The sequence below is a fragment of the Microcaecilia unicolor genome, chromosome 8, assembly GCF_901765095.1.
Source record: "Microcaecilia unicolor chromosome 8, aMicUni1.1, whole genome shotgun sequence".
NCBI lineage: Eukaryota > Metazoa > Chordata > Amphibia > Gymnophiona > Siphonopidae > Microcaecilia > Microcaecilia unicolor.
In genome coordinates, this window is record NC_044038.1 from 156,537,443 (window position 1) to 156,551,303 (window position 13,861).

General features: G+C 48.7%; 1 protein-coding gene across 2 annotated transcripts in view; it reads left to right on the forward strand.

The window, feature by feature from the left end:
* Nucleotides 1–13,861, forward strand: part of G3BP1 (G3BP stress granule assembly factor 1) — a 149,471-nt gene that overhangs the window by 13,710 nt on the left and 121,900 nt on the right. For both annotated transcript variants that reach the window (XM_030211488.1, XM_030211487.1), the window contains exon 2: nucleotides 5,270–5,383. In XM_030211488.1, the coding sequence (XP_030067348.1) occupies nucleotides 5,289–5,383 (95 nt within the window). In that variant the 5' untranslated portion in view covers nucleotides 5,270–5,288. The remainder of the gene's footprint in view (nucleotides 1–5,269; nucleotides 5,384–13,861) is intronic.

Genomic DNA, 13,861 nt, shown 5'->3' on the forward strand with positions numbered 1-13,861 from the left:
GAATTGGAAAAGGTACAGCGAAGGGCGACGAAAATGATAGTGGGGATGGGACGACTTTCCTATGAAGAGAGGCTGAGAAGGCTAGGGCTTTTCAGCTTGGAGAAGAGACGGCTGAGGGGAGATATGATAGAAGTGTATAAAATAATGAGTGGAATGGATCGGGTGGATGTGAAGCGACTGTTCACGCTATCCAAAAATACTAGGACTAGAGGGCATGAGTTGAAGCTACAGTGTGGTAAATTTAAACGAATCGGAGAAAATTTTTCTTCACCCAACGTGTAATTAGACTCTGGAATTCGTTGCCGGAGAACGTGGTACGGGCGGTTAGCTTGACGGAGTTTAAAAAGGGGTTAGATAGATTCCTAAAGGACAAGTCCATAGACCGCTATTAAATGGACTTGGAAAAATTCCGCATTTTTAGGTATAACTTGTCTGGAATGTTTTACGTTTGGGGAGCGTGCCAGGTGCCCTTGACCTGGATTGGCCACTGTCGGTGACAGGATGCTGGGCTAGATGGACCTTGGTCTTTCCCAGTATGGCACTACTTATGTACTTATGTCCTCCGGGCGTGCTTCACAATGAAGGTGTGCGGGTCCAGCCTCTGGTAAGGGTAGGGGCTCGTTTGAGTCAATTCTAACAGAGGTGGACCATATCACGTCAGATCAGTGGGTACTCGAGGTGGTGCGAGACGGGTACGCGCTAGAATTCGAGACTTTCCTTCCAGATTTTTTCCTCGCCTCTCCGTGCCGCTCTCGGGTCAAGGCCAGGGCGATTCGACAGACGCTTCGTTGGCTGATAGATCTGGGGGCGGTTGTTCCCGTGCCGGTTTCAGAAAGGGGGACAGGTGGTTGTTCGATTTATTTTGTGGTCCCCAAAAAGGAAGGTTCCTCTGGGCCTATTCTAGATCTCGGGGTCAACGAGGCTTTGAAAGTTCCCTCCTTTCGCATGGAAACGCGCTCGGTCATAGTAGCGGTGCAGAAGGGGGAGTTTCTCACATCCTTTGGATCTGTCAAAAGCCTATCTTCATATTCTTATTCGGGCGGCGCATCATCGGTTTTCTCCGTTTTGCGGTTCTGGGACAGCATTTTCAATTCTGTGCGCTGCTGTTCGGTCTGGATACGGCGCCTTGTACCTTTTCCAAGGTTGTTGTGGTCGTGGCGGCGGCTTTGAGGAAACAAGGAGTGTTGGTACACCCATATCTTGACAATTGGCTCATTCACGCCAAGTCCCTTCAGGAGAGTGTGGATGCGACGGCGAAGGTGGTAGCTTTCTTGGAGTCGCTTGGCTGGGTGGTGAACCTGGTCAAGAGTCACCTGGAACCGACTCAGTCCCTGGAATATCTGGGGGTTCGCTTCGATACGGTGAAGGGCCGGGTGTTTTTACCGGCAGTTCGAATTGCCAAGATGCAGTTATTGATTTGCCAGTTTTGTGCCAAACTGTTCCCGTCTGCTCACTCTTACCTTCAGATTTTGGGACTCATGACGGCATCGATAGAGGTAGTGCCCTGGGCCAGGGCTCACATGAGGCGGCTGCAGGCGGCACTGTTGGAGCAGTGGTCTCCTCAGGCTTGGAGAAAAGAATGCGCTTGCCGTATCCGGTTCGTCTCAGCCTGCGATGGTGGCTTCACACGCCGAATCTGGAAAAAGGCATGCCCTTGGATCCTCCGGAGTGGATGGTGCTAACGACGGATGCCAGTCTAGCAGGTTGGGGGGCGCATTGTCTCGGAGAGGTAGCTCAGGGTCACTGGTTGGAGGAGGAGGCGTTGTGGTCCGACAATGCCACAGTGGTGGCATACGTAAATCATCAGGGGAGGTACCAAGAGTCGAGAGGTGTCAGAGGAGACGGCGGAGTTAATGCGTTGGGCAGAACTTCATCTTCAGAGTCTCTCAGCAAGTCGTAGCCGGAGTAGACAACGTCAGTGCGGATTTTCTGAGCAGGCACACGTTGGATCCAGGAGAGTGGTCGCTACATCGTCCATTGTTCTGTCGCTTAGTGAAGGAGTGGGGTCTGCCGTTGATAGATCTCATGGCCTCGTCGGACAATGCTCAAGTACCCAGGTTTTTCAGCCGGCGGTGAGGTCCGAGGGGATCGATGCTCTGGTGCTTGCGTGGCCCCCTCACCAGCTGTTGTACGTATTTCCTCCTTGGCCCTTGATAGAACGGAGAGTTCAAGAATAGAGCGGTACGCCGGGACAGTATTCTTGTGGCTCCACTTTGGCCTCGTCGGCCTTGGTTTGCCGATCTAGTACGTCTGGCCCTATGAGGGCGGGACCAGAGCTTGAGAGACACGAGCGAAGACCACGCGTTTCGCTGCAGCTGCTGACGCCTTTTCAATTTCAGAGAAGGAGGGCGAGTGCTGGAAGGGAGGGAGGGGCGGGAGGCCTGGTGGCTTTTCGTTGGTTGGAAGAGGGAGGGAGGGCGGGCGGCCTGGTGCCTCGTTGGTTGGAAGAGGGAGGGAGGGCGGGTAGCCTGGTGCTTCGTTCGTTGGAAGAGGGAGGGAGAGTGGGGGGAGCGGACCACCGACGGCGAATGTGCCAAAGGAGAGGGCTCTGAGTGCCCTCTCTGGCACGCTTGCCATAGGTTCGCCATCACTGGTCTAGAGGAAAGAAAATTAGACCTAATTTTACCTTTTTTTCTCCTATAGTATATTTTCTATGTCTGTTTATATGCGCGATGGCTGGTATAAGGGGTGTGGCTATAATACGGGTGGAGCCATATGTGGACCCCGCCCATAATGAGTACCGGCACCTTTTTTCTACAAGAAAAGCACTGGAAAAACCTCTCAACAGACTTTATTCTACTGGATAAATAGTCCATATAAATCTTTTAGAATATATTAGTTTTTCATCTTTTAACTTGTCCGCATTCCACGGCCAGCTGTGGCCAAAGTTTCAGAACCTTTGTCAGGGTCTGTGGAATAAACTCAGACTGAAAAATATACAATAAATCTACAGAAAATCAAAACTCTTTGCTCTAGTTAAATGCTTTACGACATAAACATACTCAAAATACCACACTGTGGCTATATAGCACGGCTTCTTGTACTTTCTAGTCATGTGAAAATGGCGCTCGTGTATATATAAGGTGATGTCAGATGCCATCAGTAGTAAATGGCCAATCGCAGCCTACTGTTTAATTCCAGATTTAAGGGTGACAACATTGTGACTTGTTTTAAATCTGTGGATGTCATCCATTTAAAAATTTTTTTTAGTAGAAATGACACCCTTCCATCTTAGAGTTTAAACCATCTTAAAACATTTTTTGTACTTATTGTACTCTTTTATGTTCTGTTAATCTTATGGATAATTTTCTTGGTTTGTCCAATACATAATTTATCACATGGACACTGTATTCAGTAAATTACATGATCTGATTGACAGGGTGTCTTAGATTGAAGCAAAAAACTTTTCCCAGATTGTGGATCTGTAAATGTTGGATTGGTCACTGTTGAAAAAAACAGGATACTGGGCTTGAACCTTCGGTCTGTCCCAGTATGGCAACACTTAATGTACTTGATGATGAATGGAGGTGGGGAAAGTGGATTATTGGATAACTTTTTTTTGCAGATACCATTTTGCAGGCGCTCACCAGCTCCTACTACTACACCTACACCTCTCTCCTCTTAATGTTGTAGTTCAAAGAATATGGGAGGTTATTGGGCTTTACAGTAAATATGGGCAAGTCTGTGGCTAGAACCTGAACTTAAATGAAGACTGAAAAGCAGTTCTCATCCTTTTGGTGGGCTACTATTTGAACTCCCAGATGCTTATGCTTCTATCTCTAGATCAAGAGTAGAGTCTGACCAAAGGACAAATCCAACGCTGGAGATGGTGCTAAACAGATGTTTTATTTGTTGATGGGGGTGAAAAGGACCTGACACGGTCTGTGTTCAGCATCCGCAAAATGCCGTTTCAGGGGTCACAAATAATAAAGTAGTATTCTGAACAAAATTGCCCGAAGGCATCCACTCAGAAAATGCTGGACAACCAGCATTCAGCATGGACTGAGTCGGGGTCCTTTTTTCCAATCAACAAATAAAACATGTTTCGCACTATCCTGCGTTGGATTTGGTCAGCCTCTACTCTTGCCTGATTGGACGATTTTGACGTAGCAGGTTTTTCTTGTTTTGCTGTTTTTAGATTAAGGCTTCTTGATGGATGGCTTGGGAAAGGAGCTTGAAAACTGGCAAAGGCTGAATACTCCCTGGATAGGGAGGTTCGCGAGTATCAAAATGGTGTCATTGCCCAGATTCTTATACTATTTCTGGTGCTACCTGTAGCAGTACTAGAAATAATTTTCAGGCTTATTGATAGGAGATTCAGAAATATATATTTGGAAAGACTGACCTCTACACGTGGTAGATTGTATTTTGCAGTTACCCAAATAGAAGGGGAGTTTGGAGGCACTTTAAAATTATGTAGCAGCCCAGCTGAAATGGAAGACAAAAAAGCAGATCAGTGGTGGATATACAAGATCTTAATAAAATTGCATATAACATATATTGCTTGACACAGGCCGTGATTCACCCATCAGGGCAGTCAGGGGCTATTTGGTAATCCTTACTGTGAGATATACATAAAAGGATGTAGGTTCCAACAATTGTTATTGAAACCCAATTGTACACAGGTCAGAGGAAAAACTATGTAGATCATATATTTATGACTGCAGGACATCTAATGGTTGCCGTTCACCAAAAGCATCAGAGTATTGCTGAAAGCAATCTGATGAGCACACAAATCCCCAGAAGCAGTTGATAGAGCAAGCAGGTGGAGAGGACAGGGATGTAGATGTATAAGCTATTTTCATGGAACATTGAGCTACTAGGATGTTCTTTGGAAATGTACCTTGTGATTGGATGATGCGTGGTGTTAAACTTAAAGTGCATGCAAGGAGACCTAAGAATACTTGAACTAGAATTCTGAGAAGAGGAGTAGGAAGGTGCAAAAAATGCCAGGAAGAGTATGTTCTGCAAATTTTTAAAGCATAACTTAAGTTAATTTAACTTTTATACCACAGTGTTGAAACCACATGGTTTGACTGGGGTGCGTAAATGTTTGTATACAACTGTAAAATCTAAAATACTACTACTACTTAACACTGTATGTAAGCCCAAAGTTATAAATATACTGGCTATTAGGCTAGCCCTGTTGCAGTAGTATTAATGAAACTGGTATACTGATTTGTAATGGCCATGTGTTTGTGTATTCAGTGCAGATGACACCTGTATCTCAGGTGATATTGTATGAAATATTACTAATTTTTGTTTTCAGTTTTCAGCTGACCAAAGAAATGGTGATGGAGAAGCCAAGTCCCCTGCTGGTCGGGCGGGAATTTGTGAGGCAGTATTACACTCTACTGAATCAGGCACCAGATTACTTACACAGGTAGACTTTTAAGTGGATTGAATGAATACATCCATTGTTTGTTTTATGGTCTCAGCTTCAGAGCTCTGCTTTTTATGACTGAAGTGTAGATGCCTTGCTCCATACCAAAGAGCCTTAGAGGACTCTGCAGTGCTAAACAAGGGGACCGAACTGTTAAGACTGTTCTGGAAGACACTATATCAGTGACCTTTGACAAATCCCCCCCCCCCCCCCCCCCACAGGAAATGGTCCCCATGGTTTTACTGATGTTTGATATACCGCTAATTCTGAGACAGATCTGAGTGTTCTGGGCTTTAAGAGCCTTTATTATTTATTTGGTGCGGAACGGAAGGGGAGTTCAATTCCTTGCACTAGACGGGAGAGCAGTGTGAATTTGCTGTATCAGAGTATTTGGCGTGAAGGCGGACTGTGTGTTTATTTATTATGACCGGCAAGCTGCTTCGATGTCACGCCTGTTCGCGGCGGGGGTTAGAGACGGCGGGCGGTCAGTGTCACCTTTGTGGTGAGCCTAAACAGTCGATTTCAGCTCCCCCCGTGTTGGCCGCGGAAGTTCCAATGGGATCGGCGGTTTGTGTCAGCGGGTTCGCAGGCAGGCGCGATGTTGGCGGTTACAGTTCGGCGGGAACGGCCGCCATTTTGAGTGTGGGGCCAGCTTCCTTCGTTTTAGGGCAGAAAGTACCCTCGGAGGGCTCAGGAAGTGTTTTGTTTTCCTCCGGAATTTGTGTGGACCCTGTTCCAAGCCTGGAAGTCTGGTCCTCCTCAGTGGAGGAGGGTCATTGCTCGATGCTGACTAAAAGACCAAGGTTAGAATGGTCAGAAGATGGGGACTGTTTGTCTCAGCTGGGTTCGGAAGACCCACTAGGTATTGAGGAGGAGGTAGAGGGGTTTGAAGACTCTCGTGACCTTATTGATGCCTTACCTGGTGAGGACCCCTCTGTTGTCAGAATCTTCCATAGGGATGAGCTTGCGGAGCTCATAGACTAGGTCACGGTGACACTTAAGTTTGAGCCTGAGGTGCCCATGGGGGAATCTGGACAGGACCCTTTGGTAAAGGGTATTCGCAGTAAGGCACGGTCCTTTCCTATGAACAAAGACCTCCGGGAGATGATTTCCCAGGAGTGGAAGTCACCGGATGCTCCATGCAAGGTCTCTAAGGCAATGGTGCGGCTCTATCCTCTTCCTCAGCAGGATAAAGATTCCTTTAAGGCCCCTACGGTAGATGCAGTGACTAGAGCGACTGCTATCCCGGTGGACGGCGGAGCTGCTCTCCGCGACCCCAGGATAGGAGGGTTGACGCTTTTAAGTGTAGTTTTGATTTCTCGGCGCTCGCGCTCCAGGCCTCTGTATGTGGGGCCTGGTAGCCCGAGCCTGTTTTCGCTGGGCCGAGAAACTCCTTGATGAGTCAGTGGAGGTTGGTGCCTCTGAGTTCATGAGTTAGCCAAGCTCGAGATGGGTTCGTCTTTCTTGTCGGATGCCCTTTATGATTTGTTGAGGGCGTCCGCCAAGAATATGGCTATGATAGTTGGAGCGTGTAGGGCCCTATGGCTGAGAGGTTGGGTCGTGGATGCGGCTTCTAAAGCGAAGTTGTGTTCTCTTCCCTTTAAGGGAACCATGCTCTTTGGAGAGGATTTGGACAATTTGGTGAAAGGCCTTAGTGATGCTAAGATTCCTCGCCTGCCGGATTTACGTCCCAAGTCGGGCACCAGGGGGGTGTCTGCTCGTGGTCGTTTTGCTGAGGCCCGGCGGTATAGGCCGGGACGGACTAGTGGGTCTTTTAGAGGCCGTTTTTTTCAGCGCACCCAGTCCTTTCGAGGGAATCGTCGTGGAGGGCGTGACTTTGCCTCGAGGGGACAGTCTTCCGGGTGTAATGTGCAATGAAGGTGTGCGGACCCAGGCTCTGGTACGGGTAGGGGCTCGGCTGAGTCGGTTTTACCAGAGCTGGGTTTAAATCACGTCCGATCAGTGGGTTCTCGAGGTGATTCGAGATGGTTATGCGCTGGAATTCGAAGAGTCGCCTCAAGAATCAAGAGAGCAGCAGTTCGAGACTCGTTGCGTCGTCTTCTCGCCCTGGGAGCAGTGGTTCCTGTTCCTCCCGAGCAGCGATGCTCAGGGTGCTATTCAATCTATTTTGTAGTACCAAAGAAGGAGGATGCCTGGCGTCCGGTGCTGGATCTCAAGGGGGTCAATTCAGCGCTCAAGGTTCCCTCTTTTTGCATGGAGACGTTGCGGTCCGTTTTTGTCGCGGTTCGACAGGGAGAGTTTCTGACGTCCCTGGATTTGACGGAAGCTTATCTTCACATTCCCATTCGGACGGCGCATCAGCGTTTTCTGCACTTTGCGGTCTTAGGAAAGCATTTTCAGTTTTGTTCTCTTCCCTTCGGGCTAGCAACAGCTCCCCGCACCTTTTCCAAGGTCATGGTAGTAGTGGCGGCGGCATTGCGGAGACAGGGCGTTTTGGTGCACCCGTATCTGGACGATTGGTTGATTCGGGCCAAGTCTCAGTCGGAGAGCGAAGTGGCTACAGCGCGAGTTCTAGCCTTTCTGGAATCGCTTGGTTGGGTAGTGAACCACAGAAAGAGCCATCTCGTCCCGTCCCAATCTCTCGAGTATCTAGGAGTGCGCTTCGAGACGCTCAACGGTCGAGTGGTGATGCCGGCTCTTCGGATCCGCAAGTTACAGGATCAGATTCGTCGCTTTCTGGCGGGGGACAGACCGACAGCGCGTGCTTACCTTCAGGTTTTGGGCATGATGGCAGCGACTATAGAGGTGGTTCCCTGGGCCAGAGCGCACATGTGGCAGTTGCAGTCGGCACTTCTCAGTCGGTCGGTCTCAATCGCAGGGGTTGGAGATGCGTTTGCCTCTGACTGCTGTTCCGCGTCTCAGCCTCCGTTGGTGGCTAGACGCTCGGAACCTGGTAAAGGGAATGCCATTGGAAGCTCCAGAGTGGTTAGTTCTCACCACGGATGCCAGCTTGGCCGGTTGGGGGGCTCATTGTCTCGGTCAGGTGGCACAAGGACGGTGGTCTCAGGAGGAAACCCAGTGGTCCATCAACCGGTTGGAGACACGAGCCATTTGTTTGGCTCTTCAGTCTTTACAGACGCTGCTTCAAGGCAAGGCTGTCAGAGTTCTCTGCGACAATGCCACGGCCGTAGCTTACGTCAGTCGGCAAGGGGGCACAAAGAGTCGAGCGGTCGCGGAGGAAGCAGCGCAGTTGTGCCAGTGGGCAGAACTTTATCTTCAGGCCTTGTCGGCAGCTCATGTGGCCGGGGTGGACAACGTGGACGCCGATTATCTGAGCAGACATACTCTAGATCCCAGGGAATGGGCGCGTCATCTCTCGGTTTTCAATCGCATTGTGTCGGTGTGGGGGATTCCAGTGATGCAACGGCGTGCAATGCGCAAGTGCGGCAGTTCTTCAGTCGCAGAAGGGACCCGCGGTCGGAAGGAATAGACGCCCTGCTGCTGCCGTGGCCTCAGGAGTTGCTGTACGTGTTCCCTCTGTGGCCGTTAGTGGGGAGAGTAGTTCAACGCATCGAACGTCACCCGGGTCGGGTGATTCTGATAGCTCCAAATTGGCCGCGACGCCCGTGGTACGGAGATCTGGTGCGTCTGGCGGTAGCGGAACCCCTGCCATTGACAGAGACAGTGTTGTTGTGTCAAGGTCCCATCACTCTCCCAGATCTTGCTCAGTTCTCGCTTTGGCTCTCGAAAGGAGCAAGTTGAGGAAGAAGGGTTGTTGCTACGATGTTGAGTTCCCGTAGGCAGTCCACTTCTCTGGCGTACGTTAGTCTGGAGGCTTTTTGAGCACTGGTGCCTGGCTCGGAATTTGAGGGCTATACACGCTTCGCTCGCGGATGTGTTAGAATTTTTGCAGGATGGTCTGGACAAGGGGCTGGCCTTGTCTACTTTGAAGGTTCAGGTGGCAGCCTTGTCTTGTTTTCGTGGCAAGGTTCAGGGTGGGTCGTTGGCTTCGTCCCCGGATGTGGTTCGGTTTTTGAAGGGAGTGAAATTGCTTCGGCCTCCGCAACGCCGGTTGGTTCCTCTGTGGGATTTGAATCTGGTTTTGGAGGCGTTAATTCGGCCTCCATTTGAGCCTTTGGCTTCGGCTACGGACAAGGATCTGTCCTTAAAGACGGTGTTTTTGATAGCCATTTCATCAGCGCGCAGAGTTTCGGAACTCCAGGCTTTGTCTTGTAGGACGCCCTTCTTGTTTTTTTCCAAGGAAAGGGTTTCTCTGCGACCGGTGCCCTCCTTTTTGCTCAAGGTAGTGTCCGACTTTCATGTGAATCAGGTCATTTCTTTGCCAGTCTTAGGGAATCTGGCTGGAGACTCGGAACAGCGTCGACTGGCGAAGTTGGACGTGAAGCGAGTTTTGCGGTGTTATCTGTCTAGAACTCGAGAGTTCAGAACATCTGATCGGCTGTTCGTTCTTTTTGGCGGTTCTAAAAAGGGAGCGGCTGCGTCCAAGGCAACGATAGCTCGGTGGTTGAAGGAGGTGATTGCGTCTGCTTACGTCTTGAAGGGTCGTGCGGTACCCCCCCCCCCCCCCCCCCCCCCCCCCCGTTTTCTATTTCTGTTGATGGCTCTCTCATTCTCCCTGTCTCCTCAGCTCGAAACCTTGGGGTCATCTTTGACTCTTCTCTCTCCTTCTCTGCTCATATCCAGCAGACCGCCAAGACCTGTCGTTTCTTTCTTTACAACATCCGTAAAATCCGCCCCTTTCTTTCCGAGCACTCTACCAAAACACTCATCCACACCCTTGTCACCTCTCGTTTAGACTACTGCAATCTGCTTCTTGCTGGCCTCCCACTTAGTCACCTCTCCCCTCTCCAGTCGGTTCAAAACTCTGCTGCCCGTCTCATCTTCCGCCAGGGTCGCTTTACTCATACTACCCCTCTCCTCAAGACCCTTCACTGGCTCCCTATCCGTTTTCGCATCCTGTTCAAACTTCTTCTACTAACCTATAAATGTATTCACTCTGCTGCTCCCCAGTATCTCTCCACACTCGTCCTTCCCTACTCCGCTCCATGGATAAATCCTTCTTATCTGTTCCCTTCTCCACTACTGCCAACTCCAGACTTCGCGCCTTCTGTCTCGCTGCACCCTACGCCTGGAATAAACTTCCTGAGCCCCTACGTCTTGCCCCATCCTTGGCCACCTTTAAATCTAGACTGAAAACCCACCTCTTTAACATTGCTTTTGACTCGTAACCACTCGCCTCCACCTACCCTCCTCTCTTCCTTCCCGTTCACATTAATTGATTTGATTTGCTTAATTTATTTTTTGTCTATTAGATTGTAAGCTCTTTGAGCAGGGACTGTCTTTCTTCTATGTCTGTACAGCGCTGCGTATGCCTTGTAGCGCTATAGAAATGCTAAATAGTAGTAGTAGTAGGTACCTAAGGGTTTTTCGGCTCATTCCACCAGGGGAGTAGCAGCCTCTTGGGCGGAAAGTAGTATGCTTCCTCCTCTAGAGATTTGTCGGGCGGCAGTCTGGTCCTCTGCATTCGTTTGTTAAACATTATCGGATTGATGTTCATGCTAAAGAGGAGGCAGGTTTTGGGGCTGCTGTGTTGACCTCTGGCCTAAGGGGGTCCCACCCGTAGAGATTTACTGCTTTGGTACGTCCCACCCGTCTTGACCGGTCTGGAGGGTCTAGAGGAAAGAAAATTAGCAGGTAAGATCTAATTTCACCTTCCTCAGCGCCCCTCCAGACCGGTCAAGAGCCCACCCTGTTTTTTCTGTGGGCCAGGAGGTAGACTTTAGTGATTGGATATCTCTTGGCAGCTGATGATTGTGGTTTACATAATTCAGACTCTTGTTTTTTCAGATGATTGTTAGTATGAGTCTGAAACAGGTGTGGTTGGATAGCCCACCTGTGGAAGCACAAACAGAACACAGTAAAACAGATAAAAGGAACAAAAGTTGTTCTTGCATTTGGCAATGACCACGTACAGGGTTGATAGTTTTGGTTAGTGTTTTAGTTTCTCTGCTTTGTTACGGTTATACTGGCTAGTGGGTGTATGGCACAGGTTATATATACAGTATCCAAAGCTCAGTGTTTTCTCAGTCTCCCTCTGCTGGTAGGAGTGCATAACCCACGCGTCTTGACCGGTCTGGAGGGTCTAGAGGAAAGAAAATTAGCAGGTAAGGTCTAATTTCACCTTCTGTTACGTAGCTTTACACTATTCCAGAACATGTGGAATAGTTGTGTCCATCAACTAGCAGGTGGAGATGGAGAGCTGAGATATCTCTTGGCATCCAGTACAGCTCCTCAGTATTTTTCTGTCTCCAGCAGGTGGATGGACACTTTTTAGCCTCTGGTTCTGAGTGATTTGCTCCTGGTCCAATTGGTCAGCTGGTCCCCAGTTGAGCTTTGTGGGTGGCTTGAGTGTTTAGCCATATCTGGATGTCTTCAGATCCCTGAGTTGTGCTTGGGTACATCCCAAGTGGTTCAGAATGCTACAGCTAGGAGTCATAACTATTAATTTCCTTTCCTTTACTCTGGCTGTACCATTATGAATCCCTTCCTTGGAAGACTTTGGCTTTCGGGGCTTATGGGGATTTGTCTTTCTGTTCGGTGGTGGTACACAAAAGGGGGTGATGTTTTTTTTTGTCTATAACTGCATTGGGTTATGGACATGGGTGTGGTTTAAGGTACTGTCCACTGCTTTGGCAAGTACTAGCATTTTCCACCAAGCACCAGCCTCCTTATACCGGTGAAGTGAGTTCTCTACCTCCATCTGCTGGTAACCAGTGATGATAACCCAAAACGTTCAGAATGGTACAGCCGGACTAGAGAAGGAACAAGTGTATTTAAATTTCACTTTATATATGGCCTGCTATCTGAACTTTCACGGTAAATCAATGCACATAACTAGAAGGCAACAGTAGGCTGGACGAAGTATTGAAATGGGTTGCTACTGATGTGAAGGTGCCTTCTTTACAAATGTAATTTATGCGAGTCTGACATTCTAAGTATCAGTTTATTCTTTACTGTAACTGCTTGTTCATTTTAAGTGAAGAAGGTGGCACTTTTAATTGCGTAGCTGCTATTTCTGCTGTCTACTGGGCTTCTAGCTCAGTGTTTCATTCACAGGTTGCCAGGTTTGTTGACCACTGTGTGTGCTGCCACATACCCTTCCTCTATCCCTGGGTGCCTAGTAATGCAACAATGTGGGGTAGAGGTACATATACTATGAATCATTCAGATCTTAGCTTGTATACAGCATTCTGTACTGAGGGTCAACCGGGTCTGCCTTGGCAGTAATCCCTGCACTGTCCTGAGAGTTTGAATGACGTTTAGTTACCAGTGAGTATGTCAGTAGTTACCAAACCTGGTACTGGAGGCACCCCAGCCAGTCAGATTTTCAGAAGATCCACAATGAATATTCATGAGCTTTGCGTGTATTTGCATGAGGTAGTGTATGCAAATCTCTCTCAAATATTCATTGTGGATATCCTGAAAACGTGACTGGTTGGGGTGCCTCCAAGACCAGGTTAGGGAGCCACTGGAATATGTCGCTGATTTTGGTAGTAAAGAAAACTTTACTGTTTTCAGGGTTATGGGAAGGGTTTGACAAACCCCAGGTGCTAGCTCACCATGGTGACCAAAAGATCAGACCTGGCCCCTAGATTTTGTAGCCTGAACACATGGGCAGCAACATTGGGCCTGTTAAAGTAGTGTCAGCAGCTTGATCTCTAGGCTTTCAAATCCCCTAAAGTCTCTGGCCTGATGCTGATCACAAGTGGAAGGAGCATCGCTGTTCATCAGGCCCCAGATGCCTGTTCTTGCTACCTGATGTTGAATGCAGAATATGAACTGCATGGCTGAAATGTGAAGACAATGCAGTCCAATGCACATCTGCTCTCCTTTCTCTTCCGTTTGTGATCAGCACTGGGCTAGGGCTATACTAGGTGTGGTAGAACACTTGGAAATGTGTGGGGTTGGGGAGGAGAAATTCAGAGAAACTGTTGCTGGGTGGAGGGGGATGTGGTGCTAGGGCTGCTGTTGGGTAGATGATGGAGAGACTTAAGGCTGCTGGGAGTAGGTGGGCAAGCAGTGTATTTCGGTGGGGGGTGGGGGGGAAGAGGTAAAACTGCAACTTCTGGGTGCAGATGGATGATAGAGATGAAGACTGCAGATTCTAAGGGCAAGTGGGTGGGTGCACTTTGCTGCCCGCTCACACCTAGCAACTGCAGCTTTAGCCTCTCCCCCCATTGTCTCAGTAGCTGCAGCTTAAAGCTTCTTGGCATTGCTGGGTAGGGTGGACAATAGGGAGAGCAGCAGCCTCTTATCCACTCCATCCTGCTACTGTAATAAGGTGATGAACAGCATAGTTTAAGCATGTTATGAATGGGCAACTTATAAATGTGCATACATTTCCAGTTGTTGCAAGAAAATTTGTTTGAGGCTTGCTTTAGTTACTCTGTGTTTTAAGTGCTAAATTTTAGATCTGTTTTTTAAAAACTTATGTAA